The sequence below is a fragment of the Papilio xuthus genome, unplaced genomic scaffold (assembly GCF_000836235.2).
Source record: "Papilio xuthus unplaced genomic scaffold, Pxut_1.1 DF827777.1, whole genome shotgun sequence".
NCBI classification, from domain to species: Eukaryota; Metazoa; Arthropoda; class Insecta; order Lepidoptera; family Papilionidae; genus Papilio; species Papilio xuthus.
In genome coordinates, this window is record NW_013530872.1 from 7409923 (window position 1) to 7430766 (window position 20844).

Below are 20844 nucleotides of genomic sequence, written 5' to 3' on the forward strand. Positions count from 1 at the left end.
TTCTTCTTCTTCTTCTTCTTCTTCTTCTATGTAGCATTCGTTGCACTACATTTCGCTCGTTCACGTACCGACACAACTTGCCGGCTCAAAGGTCTCATATCGACTGTCCCACTGATTGCCATTCCTCGCTTTATATAGGCTTTACTACCGCCGCTGTTCGAGTAAAAGTACTTACACTTTATTTCAAACAAAAATGAAGGAGATAAAGCGATGCTATTGGCATGTTATTTTGTTTATTACTCATGCTAACAATATCACGTTACCTTTTACTAAAAAACAAAGAAAAAAAAATGAATGTCAATATCCAAACAACATCAAATTTTTGGTCCATTGCAATGAACATTCCAGTGTGCGTGGGCGCGCACACATATGTAGATAACACTTGTACGTATAGTTTCCGCGCATACCATTCTTAAAACCCGCAAAGACAATCCACGCTCCGTCCACTCACCTCACCTGCGATGGTCTGACCTACTTGTTGTTAACTTTATTTAAATTTCTTTCGTTAAAAAATTGTCGAGCAAAATTTTACATTACCAAATTTTACTGGTTATGAAAAACAAACAACCCCGTGATTGATAAAATAAAAAAAAAGTAGCCTGAGATTCGAACCGGTAAACTTACATATTACGGCAAACATACTAGAATACTGCGGCAAACTAGTATATATTGTGACAAGGCAAAATTTGATATTAGTTATTACGTATCTGTCATGTTCGGCGTGACAAACTTTTATATTTAAGCGTTATGACAGGAGAAGAAAAATATTGGATTGCCCAGTAAGTTCGTGCCGCTTTATAAGGAAAATTTAAACCCTGTTCTCTTAAATTTTTGGAAATGTTTTTAAATTATATTGGTACGACTCTATACCTAAAACGTCGTTTATTTTTGGTTTAAATTTTAAAAATTAGTTTTTATCTCAACTTGACTGCTTCGTTACTTATGACGCTGTGGCTGCTACGATATTTATGGGCACCTTGCATGTACTCATATATTTCACGCTGTGTATGTATCTATTAATTTGAGGACTTTTGTTGTACCGATATAATTGATTACTTTTGGTGTACCTATATATTTGCATATCTTGTCTGTGACGATCTATATGACGCTGACTGTACCTATATATTTGCATATCTTGTCTGATACGATCTATATGTCGCTGACTGTACGAACATTAAAAGCTGTTGTTGTTAAATAAGATGTCAGTTGATTATTATAAATCCAAGCAACATTTTTAATGACTAAAATTTAAAAAAATCTCACGAACTGATAACCTTAATTGGATGCTGAGAAATATAACAGAAACAGTTTTAAACAATGTAATCAATAGGAGGCTTTAACTAACAACATTCTGAATCTTTAAATGCAATGAATTACAAACGACAAAAAATTAATTTACATTTGTAAAATGTCGTCATTGGTATGTATGGAAGTAAAAACCTTTTAAATAATGTAACAAGTAGGAATCTTTAAATAATGTAACAAGTAGGAATCTTTAAATAAGGTTTAGCATTAGTGTATTTAGTAATAGTTTACCTTCAAAGATATAAAAATCGCATGATTTCGTCATTTTTATGATATCTCATGCATTGTCTATTATTTATTAGATGTATTAAAATATTTAATAAAAATAACCATGAACACATATACTTATAAAAAAAAAGTTGAAAAAGCTATTTCTACTGCGACAGCGCGTTATTACTTTTGTTAGTAAAATTTCAGTGCCATTTCCCAAATATAATATGTTTTTTATTTCATTGATAACTAAATTCATATAGCAATAAAATGAAATTCTTCCCATCGGAAATGAAAAGGCGATAGTATTATGAAACATTTTTCATCATAGAATTGCGCTGTCGTTTCGGAAATCCCATTACAGACCACATGCGGCGAGTTGAATGCTTTTCGACCCCTTGTGCCTCGCCTCGTAAATGGTTACGAGGGTTAATCGATGTTTACCCCACTAATGTTTTACTGTTTACAATTCCCTTAAGAATTCCTTTTTGATTTCCGACGATTTTTAACATTATCTTGATAGACTTTGGCATGATTTAGACTAGATTGGGTTTTAGTTTTTGTAGAAATGTCCGCTCTTATCATTCAACTTGCTTAGGACAATTGCGTTTTTCGCTTTTTTATCCAAGCTTCATGGACACCCGGCTGTTAAGCGGCAAACCTAATGATTTTTTTTGTCCAAACCATGGAACATTAAAAGCTCAACCGGATTTTGTTTTTGTCGCGAAGATGCCGTGTGGAACGAAATTCTCTGCTCGGTGCATTAAAAACAGTAACGTTTTCATTTGAGGATGCTACATCTATTTGTGGTGTAAAGAACGCCAGACGACTTAAGATTTAGCAACGGGCAACTGATGAAATTTAAATTTTGATTGGATCTCACTACGGACAGTTGTATTGAGATAAAAATCGTAAACTTCAACAGTTCAAATATTTCTTCATTAACAGACTAGGTCACTGTCTCGCTCGCCAAATCTATTCTTTGTATCATCAGTTTGCACTGCTAGAACGGTTTCAAATATTCAGCGATAATTAGTCTGTCGTTATGCAAGATTTAAAAATAAATTGTTTTTCGTGGGTAACATATGAGAGAGAAGAAATCGCGTTGGCAGTTGGCACTCTCTGTCATGGGCCGTTGAGCGCGCAAGCGCAACGGCCGCGTGGAGTCGCGTGCACTGATTGGTCGGCGCGAATGGCGTGATGCGGACACGACCTACGGCGTGGTGTCGTCAGTTGTTTGCTGTCGTAGTAAGGTGCTGCCCTCATGCGGCACACCCGCTTACCAACAGCTTTCCTATCTAATGTGGCTGTGACCATATCGTTATTTAATAAAAATATAACCCAAAATTTATTGTATTTTTTAATAGTGTCGAGATGATGAAATCTTAGTTTATTAAGCAATAAATGAGTCAGTAGGCTCGATAACGTGAGTCGAAATAAACATCCGGTCGGCGGTGACAAGGCGCGTGCGGGGTGACGTAGCGCCGCAGTGTCTGGCGCCAGCGTCACGCCACGCGCGATGCCTGACAACGTCACATGATGTGCTTTGAAGGTCACTAGAATGATCAATATGAACTAAGTACACGCTCTATTTAAATAAACGTGAAATCATCTCCCGTTATCTTTAGTCAAAATAACTGTGAAATCTTTAGGAATATTGATTAGTAAGGAATCGTGCTTTATTATCGCGTCAGACTAGATTGTTCGATGTGTTCAATGACCGTGGTCGTATGGTCATCTCTGTCTAAATACAACTAGCGAGCTGTGTACTATAAGTTTTCAGTATAGATCATTTACACACATTACTCAATCTATCGATACGATTTATCAATTTTACCGACCCGTGTTTAACATTTATAAAACCACAATAATAAATTGTAAATATAAGAAATAGTTTATCTTATAGATATTCGCACAAGTTAGTAAGCTGGAACTGTAGTATTTCAGAAATAGATTGTTATACAGGGGCCCCCGAAATTTTGCATGTTTCGTTGTCGTTCAACAGCTTGTTAATTAATTTTATCGACATTGGTTACAATTCATTAAAATATACACAATCAGGGCAAGTACAGTACCTACAAAATACTGCCACGACTGACTTTTTGTGACCTCGTGTAGTTTAAACTGCTTTACCGATTTTAATGAACATGGTGTCATTCGATTATTATTTTGTCCGAAAATGTCATCGGACAACGGCGGTTGTTACCAGTTGTTTTTAATATATGTAATGATAGATGATTTTTTTTTATATTATATCGTTACCGTTGTCCATAGACATGCGCAATTGCATATGCGTTGCCTACCTTTGACGGGGCAGAGGATGCACAGAAAGAAAATATTTTCCCTTTCCATGCAATCTCTCATCCGGAATGTCCACTTCCACTTCCCATCCTTTCCTTATAAGAAAAAAGGTGGGAAGGGAAAGAGGACTAAATTAGGCCTTTGGGACGCACACTCATCAGACGAAATACGGTATTTACTCCGTTGATTAGTATTTACTCCGTTAATTGATATTTTTATTGATTTTTGATAAAATCACTGGTTCATATTTTTAATTATCTGTAACGGTTGAGATGTACTTATACTATACAAATAACACAGGTTGCGAAAGTTTCGAACCGGACCGATATCGGAACACTTTACATGATTAGACTTTGTTAATATTTGTAAATAAAGTGGGACAGTAAACCTTACGTTCAAGTGAGTACCTTGTCGTGTTGCTTGAACGCAAGAAAGTTAATCAGGTATTTCATTGCTGAGTATGGCTTTCTATCGGCACTCTGTTCATGCGCACAGGCGAATGCTTCAAATCTTTATAACAGTTTTTCACTTTCACAATCAACAATAGGTTATTATTAAAGAAAATATTTTATCAACTAACAGTTACTTCAGCACAGTTTCTATATCCGTTATAACGCTATTTAACGGTTACGTAATGATATTTTCATATTTATTACATTGCAATTTTGTTTAATCCTTGTTCTTATCTGTCCCAGTTATTGCCTAGGGTATGCTAGTTAAATGTTGAAATTGACACGATCTTTGAAAAAGAAGAATTTGTTGATTATAACACAAAGCTTTTGTTGAAGACGAATTATGACGCTTTTATTCCATAGGACTCGGCACCGGTGGGGCACAATGCTGGCCCAAACAGTAGGGGACGTGTATAAAGGAATGATTTATTTTACTGTCAAAACGCTGCCGTGTTATAGGAACAAATATAACATATTATTATTGTAAACGATGGGTCGCTGTTTGTATAATCTTAGGGTAGATTACTATAGAATTTTGCAGTGGCATTGTTATGCAGTAAGATTAAATAGACTCTCGTAAGTTTAGGTGTTATGGTAACATTTCAATGGTTGTTCCTAACACTAGAGAAATAGTAGCATTACTTAAAGTAATATGAGTTATTCTCAAGTATTTTACTAGTGAGATATTGCATTTGTCGAAAGCGTCTCGAAATATTTCGCAACTATCTGCAAAGTTTCAGTTGTGTACACTGTAATCTTATCTACCTCATATGTAGGTGCGAACCGCACCCTAAGTCTTCCTCTTATGTTCGCAAATACTTATTTACATAATAACACTGATATATAAGGTAATAGTCAACATCAACATTGATAACAGATTACCGTTACGATTGCAATATAAAAATTGCCAGCCAGCGTGTTTTTTTATTTTATTAAATTTGCGTTGGATGGATTATTAAGATTATTATACGAATGCAAATGCATGACATGACCTTTTGCATCGCCTTTATATTATTAATATATCCTGACAATCATTATTCATGTAGTATTAAGTGTTTAGTGAATCTTACGACACTGGTCAATTCTCATTAACCGTACTGTAGTAAAACTTTTTAAGAAATTTATTCGCATTTGTGTATTCATTTGTTTTCAATATTAATATATTCGATACCAGATTTAATTCAATTACAGGTTTTATAAAAGACACTCGGTTTTACGAATCTTTACACAGGACTTTGAATTATTTTATGCTACATATGCACAACTGGCTATTTTGAGCAGAAAGTGTGGCATTGATTGAAACATTACAAACTATACTTCATATAGATATGCAACCTTATAATGACCTTGTGAAGGTGATTGGTCTCTCGTTCGCTAAAAGTTCTAAACCGGAATTGAGAAAAAAAACATACGTAAATTAATTATTTTTTGTAGATACATACATGAAAATAAAAACCTTTGGTTGCATAATTTTATACTTAATTAGTTTTTGCCCTCGACTTTGTGCTAAATTAAAAGTGGAATTAAATAGTGATATTGGTAGCTGACTTCCTGCTTGCGATATTAAAATGATTAATTGCGATTTTAAGAGCGGATTTATCAGGCACTAGCTGTGAAGGTAAACATCCTGTGGAAATGTACGATTTACAGATATTTTTAAAGACGTAAATTGAATCTTTGGTCGTAAGATAGTTTTAGGACAACATGATTACATACGTTTTATATAATACTAACCGTGGGCTTCTGATTCTAAAATCATCGTATAAAACATATTGTTACTTTTGTGTTGTCAAAGGATGGCGGTAGGTTTTATAAAGATATTTAGGTCTCAGAAACCCACAGTAAATGATTATGCAATGTCATGATGCCGAAAAAGTTTTAAATCATATTATAAGGTACTATTTCATTATTGGGGCAAGAGGCCCTTTCAATTATCCCCTAATATCTGTCACTGTAATACAAATGCATAAATTATATTTGTTTGTCAGGCGTCCTTGCTGATGTTAAGAGCGAGTTTAACATCGGCGATGACTGGGCTGGCCTGCTGCAGACGGTGTTCGTCATCGCCTACATGGTGTTCGCGCCCATGTTCGGTTACCTAGGCGACCGGTACTCAAGGCGGAAGATCATGGCGGCTGGCGTAGCGCTTTGGACTATGACAACGTTTGCTGGTTCTTATGTAACGGTAAGCATTGTAAAGTTTAATAAAATTAGTTAAGTAGACTAGTTTAGTACTCTGCGATTGAGTTGGCACTTTGGAAAATAGCATATTCTTGTTTCCGATGTGCCAGGTCAAATGGATGTTATCGTTAAAGATTTCCATTACCATAACTTTTAAAGAAAAATAACAGGGTATTTTTTGTAAAATGTTGACAATCCACCAAATATCGTGAAGTGATTTAAATTTGAAAAAGGAGAAATTGATTGATTATGTTGCTTCGCGTCTTATTGTATTATTTGAATAGTAGTGCTCTCTCTGTTAGCATTAGTTTAGATAATATTTGGCATTGTATATGGCGTCTTAGGTCTCTGAAATCAAATGTAAATATTTATACAACCATATCCGTATTTAGATGATATGAGTCACACCGTCTAGTGCTATGCTTGATACTTGTTTTGGCTATTCATAGACTTAATACAATAATCAATCTGATAGCAATCATTGATGAATAGTATACGTGTTAGAACGCATGTTTGAATTACATTCATCAACTTACCTAATTGAGTAAATTGTGCAATTAGATTTATTTTAACCGATTTGTCTTGGAACAACGTAAAAGCAGGAACTTTGGAAGAAATTTTCCAGTATTTGATTAGTCATAAATTATTTTTATGGACAATCTTTTTCACAAATCTACTTAAAAATTTTCTAAAATCATTTATTCAAAATTGTATTTCTTTACTCTTAATATTTTATTTCGACAGAACTATTATTGGTTCGCGGTGTTCCGCGGGCTGGTGGGCATCGGCGAAGCATCCTACTCCACCATCGCTCCCACCATTATCAGCGACCTCTTCGTCGGGAATGTGCGCTCCAAAATGCTGGCATTCTTTTACTTCGCCATTCCTGTTGGAAGGTAAATTATATCCTTAGCTCAAATAAAGATACAATGTAGTGAAACAATAAATGTATAATGTAATTTTGTTTTTAAATTGCGATATAATACATAAGCAAATAGTTTATGACCTTTAGCTTTGATTTGATTTGATTGAGCCCATTTTTTGCGATGATATTTGACCAATTTTCGAAGCATTAAAGATCTAAAACATATATGTTTATATTTCCAGTGGTTTCGGTTACATAGTGGGTTCAGTGGCGGGTGCGATCGCGGGTGACTGGCGCTGGGGTCTGCGTGTGACACCAGTGCTGGGCGCGGCCGCGGTCATCCTTGTGGCCTTTGTGATGCAGGACCCGGAGAGAGGGCAGGCTGAAGAGAGCACTATGAAACCGACGTCGTACGGTGATGATCTACGCGCGCTTGTTAAGAAGTGAGTATAATGTTTGGAGTACTATAACGGGTATTTTTTTTAGACGAGGGCAAAAGAGCAACGGGTCGCTTAAAATTATTTGATCCGATGTCCATGGACATCCGCGCCGCCAGAGGAAACGAAGATGCGTTGCCGGCCGTTAAGGGCGCTCTTTATTTTTCTTTTTCCCAGTCGATTTTGTACATTGCCAGGAATTCTTTTTGCGTATATTTTTCGTGTTTACAGACTCATTCTTTAACTTTCGTTTGGAAAGTATTTTAATTAATTCAAACATTGCAGTATACATTCGCAATGATATATGTACGTTGAACACGAATAACTTCTGTTCTGCCCGATTATGAACAATGTAGCTTAAACGACTTGATAACAATTTTCTTAGTAAAATTATAAAATACAAAATTTTAACTTAAGAAGGCAGTTCAGTTAATACTATATTCAGCGGGAAATTATTTATTTATAACATGTATGTATAAGGAATAATGTTAAATTGATCGTTTTCCGCAAACGTGTAATTATATTTTGTCATTGAAGCATTTCCTCGATTATAGTGTAACATTTAGCTGTAAATTTTCGTTTTATTATATCAAATTTTTACTGCCATGATGCAGCAATTTAATACTTTATAAGTTAGGGGCAGAATTTTACCTAAACCTCACCCCGACCATTGCTGACCACACCCTAACGAAAAAATATGAATTCTTTTGTTAGTGGAATTTTAATGGCATTAATATCCTTTTGAATAATTTTGCTCAGGCAATATTCCGGTCTATTTTTATTTGTCGATTAAAATTTGACTTTTTACGGTATTACCTAATGCAATGGTACATTTAAGAACTATTGCAAACGTGTCTAAATATCTTAATTATAAAATAACTTATCGTTGGTTTCTGTGAATAAAATCCTTGTATACAACATATGGTCATCTCTTTCATTCTCTTTGACAAAACAGAGAAAACAATATGTTTTATAAAGGAATTTTTGTCTCAGCAACCAACGATAAAATCATTAGCAAAGAAACATCAGAGAAAAGTACGTTAACTCACTTACGTCTCTTAAGACTCGAGTAGTAAGAATAAAACGATAAGTGCGATCAATAAATTTCAATTGCACAGTATTTATTTCTTAAGAAATAGTTCATGTCTTGGCTTCTCCTCCCCCCATTTCTCCAGTTTCCTCGTCTTCGTTAGATAACCATTATCTACGTTCCAAAACAAGTCGTCAAGATGGAGATAGATTTTATTCAGATTAAATAGCATTGCAATTGAAACCGCGAAGCACAGCTTGTAATAATTGACTTATATGTCTTTAGTCCGTCGTTCATGCTGTCGACGCTGGCTTTCACATGTGTGGCGTTTGTAACTGGTGCGCTGGCGTGGTGGGGACCACTCTTCATATACCTCGGCCTCAACCTGCAGCCCGGCGTCGCCATCTCAAAGGAGAGGTCAGTACATTCACACACGTACACACAACGTAAGAAATAACATCAGTCTTGAAACATATTCTCGTCTCTCACATTGTCTTTGAATAAACAGAGACAACAATACGTGACAATATAAATAATGCTGCAGTGGAAACCAGCAGGAACACACAATAAAACAGTAATATAACGAAGAAGTTAGTACACGAATAATAATCTATATGTGAATTGTTAAAAGTTCAAAATTAGACATACAGCGATTCTATATCTACACTTCAAGCTAAGTACTGATGTAATTTTCTGAGAAGGAATAAAAGAATATGTTCGATGCAAAAGTGGTTGCGACATTACCATGATACTTGAGGAATAACAACATAGTTATCGTTTTCGCTTTCCTGACTAAATGAAAGTACGAAGCATTTTACCGCAAATAATATTATAATCTAGATATTTTTTCTAACATATTAGATTTAATATCTTCGCAAAAATTGGGCTGATTTTGGGGAAGTCCTAATTAGCATAAAATGAAACAAGAAAGTGTTAAAAGACACAATAAAAGTGTGCATGTCGTTGTTATAATTGCAATAAAAGCGCAGTTGTTTGCGTGTGGGTGTGCGCGTGCGCAGCGTGTCGTTCAAGTTCGGCATAGTGGGTATGTTGGCGGGCGCGTGCGGCGTGCCGGCGGGCGCGGCGCTGGCGCAGCGTCTGCGCGCGCGTCTGCCGCACTGCGACCCGCTCGTGTGCGGCCTGGCGCTGCTCGCCTCCGCGCCGCTCGTCTACCTGGCCCTCATCGCCGTCTCCGCGCACGTCGCCCCCACATACATACTTATGTTCCTCGGCATGTTCACGCTCAACCTCACCTGGTCTATCGTCGCCGACGTCGTCCTGGTGAGCGCTCCCACACCAACTCCCACTCCCACCCCCACTTACCGGACTAAAGTTATTCCAATGGGAGCTACCGTACTCATGATTGTACTGATAGGGGAATGCTTCGCACATCATGTAATCATGCCTGAACGATATGCTAGACGTGTAGCATGTAACTACGATCATTGCTAAACTAGGATAGTTAGTTGTTAAGTATATTTAAGTTTAAGTGTGCAAAACTGACATCCAATCATTTAAATATGATGAATACGTTCATAACTACTTGGACGAGCATGACGTATAATGATTTGGATGTGAGTTGTGCGCCGGGGAGGGAAGGGCGGAGAGCGGAGAGCGCGTGCTGAAGCGGGGGTGTTGCACGTTGGATGCGAAGGGTGTCGCTGGTGTTCGGCGGGATCACGATGGCGTCAGGGCTGGCGGGCGTGCCGCTGGGCGCGTGGCTGGGCGCGGCACTGCTGAAGCGGTTCCCGCGCGCGCACCCCTTCATCTGCGGCGCCGGGCTGCTCGTGTCGGCGCCGGCCATGGCGCTCGGCATGCTCCTCACGCAGTACTATTTCTACGCGCCGTTCGTCTTCATGTTCATTGGCGAAGTCGCTTTGAATCTCAACTGGGCTATAGTTGCCGATATGTCGCTGGTAAGAACCGCGGTAGTTTTTCTGTGTGTTTTAAAATATGTCTCGATATTTTATCTGTGGTGTTGGTCGATTCAGGGGGATTCACAATTTAGTTTTTTTTCGGTGAATATTAAATTACTTCAAAAATTAATTTATGAAAACTTTCAACATTGTTTCAAATCAAAATACTGGGTCCGTAATTCATCTGTGCTATTTATACTTTTTTGATATTGATGATGTAATTTAAAACACATGAAAACTGTGCATTACATTTATAGTATTGAAGGTAATGTGGTGGCATTAGCTGTTAGTGCATGATATTCACTATTAAATCTTTACCATATTCTATAGCACGCTTGTTTCGCTTCCATTCAATATCACGAAATCAGTCACTCATGAGTACGTTTCGAGTAATGAGATATAAAATGTCTATAAATTGAAGTAGTGATATCGTATCTCGTTGGAATAATTTTAAATTATTTACTACGCAGTGACTGATTTCTTTTTTAAAATTAGCGACATCTATTGATAAAAGTACAAAACAAGAGATTTTTAAGCATTTTGGGTCGTAGTATTTGTTTTAATGCTGCATATAATAAATAGATGGCGCTTTTTTAAAGCATCTTAATCCAATCATACAATTTATTGATACTTAAGAACCAGTTTTGAGAATAATAAAGGTATTTGGAGCCTATATTACTAATAAATGGTATTTTCCATCTTAATCCTTGAAAGTGGTACCCTAATTTATTCCAAATTGACTAATTACCAGACACTAACTTTATCTAGCGATACAAAAAGATTATTATGATGAAGAGCATTTTGCTTAAATTTTAATATTGTAATATTTAAAATAATAAAAAATAAGCTATAGTAGTATATTTTTTTGGCAGGAAATATAACATTTCTTTATATTTACAGTATATTGTTATTCCACCGCGGCGTTCGACAGCGGAAGCATTCCAAATCCTTATATCACATATGCTGGGGGATGCCGGTAGTCCCTATTTAATAGGAGTGGTAAGCCAACTTAGTTCCTTATACTTAAATTACAAAATTATTGTAATCATTAACAACACAATATAAATATTAAATCACATAAAATCTGCATCAAATATGTCATTTCTAAAATTTAAGAACACCGGACTTGACACTGGAAATTAAATGTTTCAATATATCAGATGAAAAGAGTTACATTATATAAGAGATGTCACTTTTTCATGGGGTGTGACGATATATATATATATATGTAATGTTTGTTTCAGATATCTGAGAGTTTGAAAAGATCATTAGGTTCAGGAGATATGGAGTCACCGAGCATGAGCGTGCAGTTCCGAGCGCTTCAATACGCGCTGTTCGTGACGTGCTTCGTGGAAGTGATCGGCGGCGCTTTCTTCCTGATGACCACCAAATACATCGTGAGAGATAAGCAGAAGGTCGACAGAGCGATTGCAGGTAAGAGGCTTATAATTAAAAAAAATACTTCGAGTTTGGGGCTCATAATACCTTAGTTTTGACCTGTTATTAAAACCCATTTCCACTGATATCCCTATGATACGTTACAATGGAAATGGTCTTTACATGCTTGTAGAACGGCATTTGTTTAGTGGAAAATAGTTGTGTGTGCTCTTAGTTGTAATTGGTCCGTAATATTATCTTTTATGTCAACTTCACATTGTTTCAGTGTCAGCAAAAATAGTATAGTCAGTAGGCGGTGAGTTCCAACTTGTGCTTAAAGTGCATGGCTCTTACTCATCACCATTGGGCTAAAAAAAACTCACAACTGGGGTTATTATCATTTTTATTTTTTTACTATGATGATTATAATTTTTTTTATTGTAGAAGCGGAAGCACATGGCAGCGAAGCTTCACACAGTCAAGCCCAGGAAGAAAATGTACCCGGTGAATAATTATTTCAGAATAAATTTACATCAGTCTAGTTAAAGGTTATGAAGTGTTGTGGGAGGTGAACTTTCACTATCGAATATGTTCCTCAGTCAAATGGCTAATATTGTTAGGAATGCGCTCCACTATGTGGGTTTATTATAACAATTATATAGTAATTTGATTGCGAAATGCAATAGAAAGACTGATTCGTAATGCATAGCATGTATTTAGACAATGAGTGGGTCCCGTGTGTAAGCAACGGAGTGATAGTGTACAATACAAATTCAATTAAGATTTCCCTGTAACAGATTATAAATGCCTATGTGCCTACTACTTAAATAAAGTAATTTATTGAAAATATTTATATAAGTTTGCAATTTGATTTCTCATAAATTATTATTAATTTCATAAATCAGAAAATGTTATATTTTAGATTTTTTTTCCTGGTATATAGTAATCAAGTATTTAGAAAGTAGCGGTCATTAAATGAAAACTTATGTAATAGATAATTTAGCCAGTGTTAAAGTTGGCACGTTGTACAGGAGAGTAGTCCTGTTCAGGACGTGCCAAATTAAGTGCTGGACACTATAAAAAATATAATGCAATTGTCATTGCTAAGTACAGAAAGATTAGATTTTCTTGTTATCGCCCATGTTAGAGTACCTCATGCACTTGTTGATAAATAAATTTTATATCAGATTTATTTATTTGTTACTTGATTATAATTTTCAATATACTTTTGATTTTTTTTTAATAAATACAATAAAAAACACATTTCTATTGGATATGTTGTTATAATGTTGTACTTGTATTTAAATCAAATATAAATCAGTCCGAAAAGAAAGGCGATTTTATTTTAATGCAATTTTTGATTGTTAAAGACTGAATTGTTTATATCAATGGGCGTTTCATTTTGTAAATAAATGTCATTTTTAGAAAGGAATTGAAAAAGAAAAACACAATATAATTTATTTTGCAAATAGTTGTTTTATTGCTCTGACAAGCATGTTCGTTCCTATTTAATTGTACAAAACAAACACATGATACAGTGAAAATGGCACTCTATACACACAAAATTATGTGCGACACAAACTAAATCTACCTCCAATTTAGTGAATTCTCTATAGCCAATAAGATTCAATATAAATTGCATTAATAAACTAAACAAAAAAAAATTACTTTTGACCAAGTTTTAATTCACTTGTTTTTTAGATTAAGGTTTTTTTTTTATCAACACTTATTTAACATTTGTGTATATCTGTAAAGATTGTTTCAAACAATCATATTCATAATGAAAAAAAAATAGTTTAAACAAAATGTCAAAGTGAATGGAGCAGAGCTTAATTTAACAACACAGTTCTATTAAGTATCACAAAAGAATGAGGTAAACAGCATACAATGCTATAATACTTATTTTGTTATCACATTGTAAGTTTTGTCATAGTTTTATATGGAATAGTCAGAAGTAACTATTCTTGTAAAATGAATCACATATGTGGGTCATAAATTTAATATCAATCTAAAAATATGATTTTCTGTATCATAGGTACATATTGACCAACAATACTAACAACACTTATAAAATCTAAAATAGCCTTTTAACAGGAATCATTCAATTAACATTCACATAAAACATCAGTCATTTATGACATCAATCAACATAAAAAATGTGGCACAAGTTTCTTACATTAAGTCATTGAAACTTCTTAAAAAATAATTAAACATAACATTTAGTAATAAAAATGATGGTCGGTGGTAACATTTGAAATTATTTAATGTCATTAAAAATAATCAAATAAACACTCACATTTCTGCTTCTCTATCGTTCCGTTTCTCAACCAGCATATCCTAATGAGCACACACATGTATGTTCACAAACACACACTTATTTAACTTTATTCACAAATCACTGAGAGTGGTGGGATAGGGTAGTTTATAAAATCACCTAATTACAAATAGTAGTTAATTATCTGGATATTGTGTATACTGTATCACTTTTAATCTGTTGAAGAACAACTGTTGGTTGTGCTTGTATCATCTTTCTGAATTCTTGTCATAGCACATGCATCGATTCTCAGTCTCTTTGCAATAGGCTCACATGGTGCACAATTGTCACTTAATCCTCTCTTTCCCGCAACAGCTACCTTCAAAACTGTCACTTGATCAGAATTGTTGTTTTCTTCGTCAGAATTATGTGATGATAATGTCAATTGATCAAAGTCTCTCACTTGAGCAGCTTGGATAAGGAGCCTTTCAATTTTCATTAGAGTGATTGGATCCTATAAAAAATAATACAGCATTTGCAATAGATAATGTCTGAATTCCAAAAACACTTATACACTTAATTGCTAACTAAAAACAAAAAGAAAACACAAACAAAAAAAGATTTATTTTTACCTGCATCCAGGTGTGGTTAAGTATTTGGTCTAGAGTGATTCTATTCTTGACATTCACTGTAAGCATTCTCTTCATGAGCAGTTTGGCCGGCAAACTTATTTTGCTCCAATGCTTGTTTGAATATCTGTACTGGCCTCGCAAAATCTGATCTCTCAATGATAGCTCTTTGTAATCAGTGGAGAATGGCAAGTAACCAACAAGACTGTAACCAAAACATATGTTACCTAAATATATCCAAATTGTATGAAGTCTACCCACCATTTTCAAATATTTTTTTTGACTTTTCTACAAACTTTGAACTCATAAAATTCAATTTTTTTAATTAATTTTCACTATCGTAGTATTTAAACATGTTTAAAAATATATTACCAAACAAAAAATATAACTCCCAAACTCCAAACATCCACATCAGGTCCATAACAATTCTGTCCATTTGCTTGCAGCACTTCTGGTGCCAAATACAATGGTGTTCCACACATAGTCTTCATAAAGCTATCTTCGCCTACAAATTTGCTGAGTCCAAAGTCCGTTATTTTTACCAAGGTTTCTTCGTCTTTACTCTCTAATAGCACATTCTCAGGCTATAATAAAAATAAAATACTGTGTTTTAAAGAATAAACGCGGAAATTACTAAAGAGATAATTTAAATGACACATTTTTTAATAAAAATATTGTATTCACATATTTTTAAACTATCCAAAAGAACATAAATCAGCTCTATATTGACATTACATGCAAATATTGTTCATGAAACAAAGTCAACAAACATCCATTTGACACAGTCCTGGCACACCTCTTCCACATTTATACATCTTCACATACTTATGCACAGGTCTAAGATGCTCTAATTTCTCATTAATTTAATAGAAACTTGATATTTACTTTTAGGTCTCTGTGAGTGATGCCTTGAGAGTGTAGGTATTTTACTGCAACTACCATTTGTCGGAAATAGAACTTTGTTAATTGCTCAGACAGCTGTCCATATTTTGAGATTCGATCAAACAGTTCTCCGCCTTGCATGAGCTCTAAGATAATATATACAGTATCACCTGTGTCAAAAACTTCTTCCGTTGATACAATGCAAGGCTGAAAAATTTAACATAGTCATTAGCAATTTAAAAATTATGAATAAATCTAATATTTTAAATCAGAACGTTTAGATAGATGGATGTTTGTTTGAAGGTATCTCCAGAACGGCCCAACAAATTTTGATGAAATTTGGTACACATGCAGATCATAGTCTGGAAGAACACATAAACTACTTACTAAGTTTTTTTTAATATGTCGCGGATGAAGATGTGGGAGAGATCTAGTTAAATGATAAATTAAGAAAATATATGAACTAGAAATGCTCTGAAAACAGCAGTACAATTTGTAATACTTTGCTAACTTTTAGAATTAATGTACAAAATATTAAATAGGGTGTCTTAGTTTTTATTATAATACTTACATGCCTTAAAGCCTTCATGATATTAACTTCGTTCATAATTCTCTGTGGGTCAGTCAAATTATTCACTTCTCCATTTGTCAGTCTGCATTTTTTAATTATTTTCATTGCATGCTTTGTGCATTTTGTTTTGTCATATACTAATTTCACCAGACCACAAGCCCCTTGTCCTAATATTCTAGATATGTAATACTTTTTAGATATTTCCTTAGGAACTTTATCTTGTTCATTCTTCAATAAATCTTTATAAATGAATACTGAAACAAAATTTTAGTTAATTTTTATTGTGTTTCATTCTACCAAGAAATCTGTTGTTTTAAAATAAATGTAGACTTAGAATTTGTTTAGATCTTTGGTCAGAACTATACCTACTTTTAGCATTAGGATGAGTTAGTGATATTCTATCATTGTCGTCTAGTACTCTGCTTAAACCTTTACCAATTGCTTTTCCATTGATAAATGTACCATTAAATGACAAGTCTGTTATTATAGCTGGGCTTAAGGGCTCCCTGAAAACATAATTTGTTAAGTTTGACCTACCTTTTTTTTTAATAAAAATACAATAAAAACATATAAGAGTAATAAATAAAGCTGAGTATTTAATAAATGTAGGAAGTATGTAGTAAAATGATGACTTTTATACAAGTTTAAATAAATAAAAATTACATGTTATTAAGAGTAAGCTTACAAAGATACTTACGATAAGTTTCGCTTAATGATAAAATGTTGTTTACTAACACTTTTGACAATACTTTCATTAATTATTTCTTTCCTCATAACAAACGTGCAGGTAAATGATCGTCCGAGGGAAAATTCAGGTTGTATTAAATCTAAAGAGTAAATTTATAAAATGTTAGTGCCGAAATGTTATGATAAAGTTTGAAGGTAGATTAGAAAGTTGTTACGGCAATCAATTCTATTTTAAAATTGAACTCTTACCGTAGTATGGAGGATTATCTTTACAAGTGTCCTTCCAACAGTTCTTTTCATTTAGGGACACTTTTGTTGAATAAAGCCGGCCCCATATCACAGGTATAAAAGATGGAGTATTAGGCTGGCTCCAATCCACTTGCGATTTCTGTGTTTGAGTTTGAGTACATTCAGTTTCTTGCAATATTTCATCTCCCATTTTGGCAGAACAATTTTAACTGAATTTATACGAAATTAATACCACATTAATGTTGATTTAAATTTCTCATTTCGTTAGAGCGGCAAAACAAGTCAACTAACTTTTAAGTTACGCTGCATTCGGATTCATTCATTTGAACGAATGAATTTTGATTATAAACCCAACTTCCGGTTTGCAACTGTTAAAAAATATCGGGTGCTGCCATCACTCACTTCAAATTCGATATATTTTGAAAAGATTTAAATATTTTTTTTAAAGAATATGTGTATAATTAAAATCCTCTTAGCTTGATTGATTGATTCATAATTGATCAGTGTATTTCGAAATTTATTATCAAAATGCAATTAATGGTACTCTTAAAATATTTCATGAATTTAACTGGCCATTAAAACTTTTGACAACATAAGACCATTTCGAAGTATTACTGGGCTTCATTCTATTTTAGAGTTAATTGCGATGAGTTCCATACTCAACTTTTAATTAACACGAGGAATCAATGCAGTCACGTGTGTAACTTTCATCAATATGGGTAGATATCCATATTGATGAAATCTTAGTGCCTGTATGTAATATCGAGACAAAAAAATAATATTTTCTAAACGCAATATATTTGCCATAAAAAACATATTTTTTTTAATTTTTGTATGTTTTTATGTCTGCCCACAAGGTCACGTTTGTTCCGATTAATCTCAGGAAGGGCTAGACAGATTTTGAAGTACTTTGACGGGAATACAGCTGATGCGAGCACATTATAGGCTTGCGCTAAGTCGCGGACGACCGTTAGTTTAGTACTAAGACCTTATAATCTACACCAGAAATATAAAAAAACACTCGACGTATCACGGAACAATATTGTACTAATTTGCACACATTAGAAAGTGATGTAATAAAAAGTCTAACGAAATGTCCTCAGGCCAGGATTTTTATATCCTTGGTTAGGCTATAAAAGATGTTTTCAAATGTTGCCTCTTTTCCGGCACGTTGTTAGTGGGTTGATAATGTACGAGTTGAAGGCATTCGTTAAGGCAATCTTTATGAAAACAAATTGTAATTTATTCGGAAAATTTCAATAACGCTCGTCATTAGCTTTTCTTTCTATAATGTACGAAAATTGTAAACAACGTGGCCTTCTCCTATCATTCCACGTTCACCTTGATTGCCCTTATTTATTCTGTTATTTAGAATTGAACGTATAAGATCTGAATATCACTTGATTGCACAAATTGATTTGAATATGTTTCAATAAAATGAAAGACTTGTCCTTTAGCTCGACATTATTTATATGTTTACGTAATATATAGAAAATCAAATCGAAATTTCATCATTTCATGTTTCACTGGGTACAAGTTCGGTTTCAACTAAGTGCTAAAATATCAGTGATTATTATCAGTGCTGATCGAATCACTCTTGCGATCAAAATGTCCGTAAGATACTTGAGACGCAGCGTGCCTTCGAACTCTATTTTTAATAAGAGTCTTACTAAGCTGTAACTCCCCCATTTAAGCATTAGGTGCCGACAAGTTATTCAGAATTAGCTATTCATAACTTAACAACTTACACAATAATTACCTACGGAATAAGAATAAATACAATAGAAATAAAGTAATTTTAGTAATAGTAATTTAGTGGGAGTTTAATGAAGTGAAAACTTTTTTATCAAGTGATTCAAATCTTCTTCCAAAATATTTTTGTCTAGTCATTGTAATCAAAATATTAAAGCGATTGTGTAACCAAAGTGTACCCGACTTTACGGAGTTTCTGACTAAACAAAAGGGTTTTGTAGTTAAAATCAAATAGTTTACAACAATGAAATGTTTAGTCAGGATTTTGATAACTTTGGTGGAATTCAGAATTTATGTCTACGCTTTTTAAGTTTGGTCTTCTTTTACACTCTATTTTTCAATTAAGTTATTCAAGCAATTTTAATTTTAATTAAAAATTTAGCATTGTTTTATTCAAGGTTTCATTATTTCTCATTCCTTATGAAAGAATTCGTTAAATTATAATTCTTATTGTTATCTCGTTAAATATTAATTATCTGTCCCCTTTTGTTTAATTTTCACTTCCTGCTCCATTAAGGGCCACAGGGTTAATGTCCTTTTAAGTTAAAGTAATATTATGTTGGAACATTTACTGCTGTCGTCCCTTACCGTTACCAAAGGTGATAAAAGACTGTGACGTCGTTTTGGCTTTATTTTTACCCACCTGACGAAATGATAACTTTTTTTACGTACATCTGTGTAATATGTAAATGCATTCCATTGTGAGTTTCCAGGGAATGATAGCAACATGCTATGCAGGCTTACATTTATCCGAAAAATATGTACGTTTTCGTGGAATAGATTTATTTTTCGTGTTTTGTTGCAGTAAATTACTTGCTAACACCTATTTAATAAGATATTAACTAACGACAAACGTAAAATAATTATTTCGTTATATTTCCGGTGTGAAATTTAAAAAATTGACGGAGGCCGCGTAGCAAATTTATTTAAAATTATCAGTGAAGGTTGACCGGTATTTAATCCTGTGAATTTAACAAATTTCGACCTTTTCCGGGTTGCAAAATATTAAATAACGTCACGGTTATTTTAAAATTTTCATCATATTTTTTTCCGCAAGACATGAAGTGCATCGTATACGTTTAATTTTTTTTAACAATTTTTATTGCTTAACATTTACGTTTTATATTTACTTATGCGTTTATATAAAAAAGGGGATAAAACACATTACACGCACATATTTTGGATAAAATAAGAAATAAATTTATTCATTACTGTTACTGGCACATAATAAAAATTAAGTAATGAAATGTTATTTTGTACGGCATAAAATATTCGAATAAAGTAAAAGTCAAAGTCTATGCTCATAAACAACTTATTTATCGGATCGGTCAAAGCAATTAGGTTAGCTCGTTCAAAGGGAGGAAAACGATACACGTGAACACACACAAAGAAGCAATTCAGATTTATTCGTTCAAGTAAGTCCATTCAGAGAAGATCCTTTATCACCTTTTTCTATATAATATCGTAGATCGTTGTTAGAAAAAAAGTACATTTTGTACACAGATCACACAATGCTATAGTCGTAAATATAAAAAAATTACACTTTAAAACTACAATAAAAAAAGCTAAGGATAAGATTTGGTTTTTATCAGGGGACTGAAATACCGTTTGGTTATTGTTTAAGATTAATTATAATTTTTTCAAAAACAATGGAAACCAAATACAAACCTGTATACGTACGTACATATCTATTAAGGTAAAGCCTCATTTGAGTTACATCTAATTTATATGCGTATTTTAGTGAAA

General features: G+C 33.9%; 2 protein-coding genes across 4 annotated transcripts in view; one reads left to right on the forward strand and one right to left on the reverse strand.

The window, feature by feature from the left end:
- spin (lysolipid transporter protein spinster) overlaps nt 1-12932 on the forward strand; it is a 34533-nt gene extending 21601 nt beyond the window's left edge. Inside the window, exons 2-10 of one of the 3 annotated variants that reach the window (XM_013309313.1) lie at nt 6257-6453; nt 7194-7345; nt 7557-7757; nt 9067-9198; nt 10436-10697; nt 11598-11696; nt 11942-12131; nt 12361-12390; nt 12519-12932. In XM_013309313.1, the coding sequence (XP_013164767.1) occupies nt 6257-6453; nt 7194-7345; nt 7557-7757; nt 9067-9198; nt 10436-10697; nt 11598-11696; nt 11942-12131; nt 12361-12380 (1253 nt within the window). In that variant the 3' untranslated portion in view covers nt 12381-12390; nt 12519-12932. Of the gene's footprint in view, nt 1-6256; nt 6454-7193; nt 7346-7556; nt 7758-9066; nt 9199-9800; nt 10063-10435; nt 10698-11597; nt 11697-11941; nt 12132-12360; nt 12391-12518 lie in introns of all 3 variants that reach the window. The other 2 variants (XM_013309312.1, XM_013309311.1) reach the window with 2 other exon arrangements.
- A 406-nt stretch (nt 12933-13338) lies between these two features.
- On the reverse strand, nt 13339-17695 carry Chk2 (cell cycle checkpoint kinase 2). The gene is made up of 8 exons (XM_013309314.1): nt 17347-17695; nt 17108-17237; nt 16780-16916; nt 16411-16664; nt 15843-16046; nt 15330-15541; nt 14961-15162; nt 13339-14842 (listed from the first exon to the last, which is right to left on the reverse strand). Exons 1-8 carry the CDS (start codon nt 17534-17536, stop codon nt 14561-14563), a joined length of 1611 nt encoding a protein of 536 aa, XP_013164768.1. The 5' UTR covers nt 17537-17695; the 3' UTR covers nt 13339-14560.
- Between the last annotated feature and the right edge of the window lie 3149 nt (nt 17696-20844).

Excerpts from the sequence above, each read along its gene's own strand:
- Chk2 (XM_013309314.1), bottom strand. The coding sequence starts at position 17,536 with ATGGGAGATGAAATATTGCAAGAAACTGAATGTACTCAAACTCAAACA. Across the intron at positions 17,238-17,346 it reads AGATAATCCTCCATACTACG|ATTTAATACAACCTGAATTT; the intron begins GTAAGAGTTCAA and ends TTTACTCTTTAG. Across the intron at positions 15,163-15,329 it reads GGAGTTATATTTTTTGTTTG|TCTTGTTGGTTACTTGCCAT; the intron begins GTAATATATTTT and ends TTTTGGTTACAG.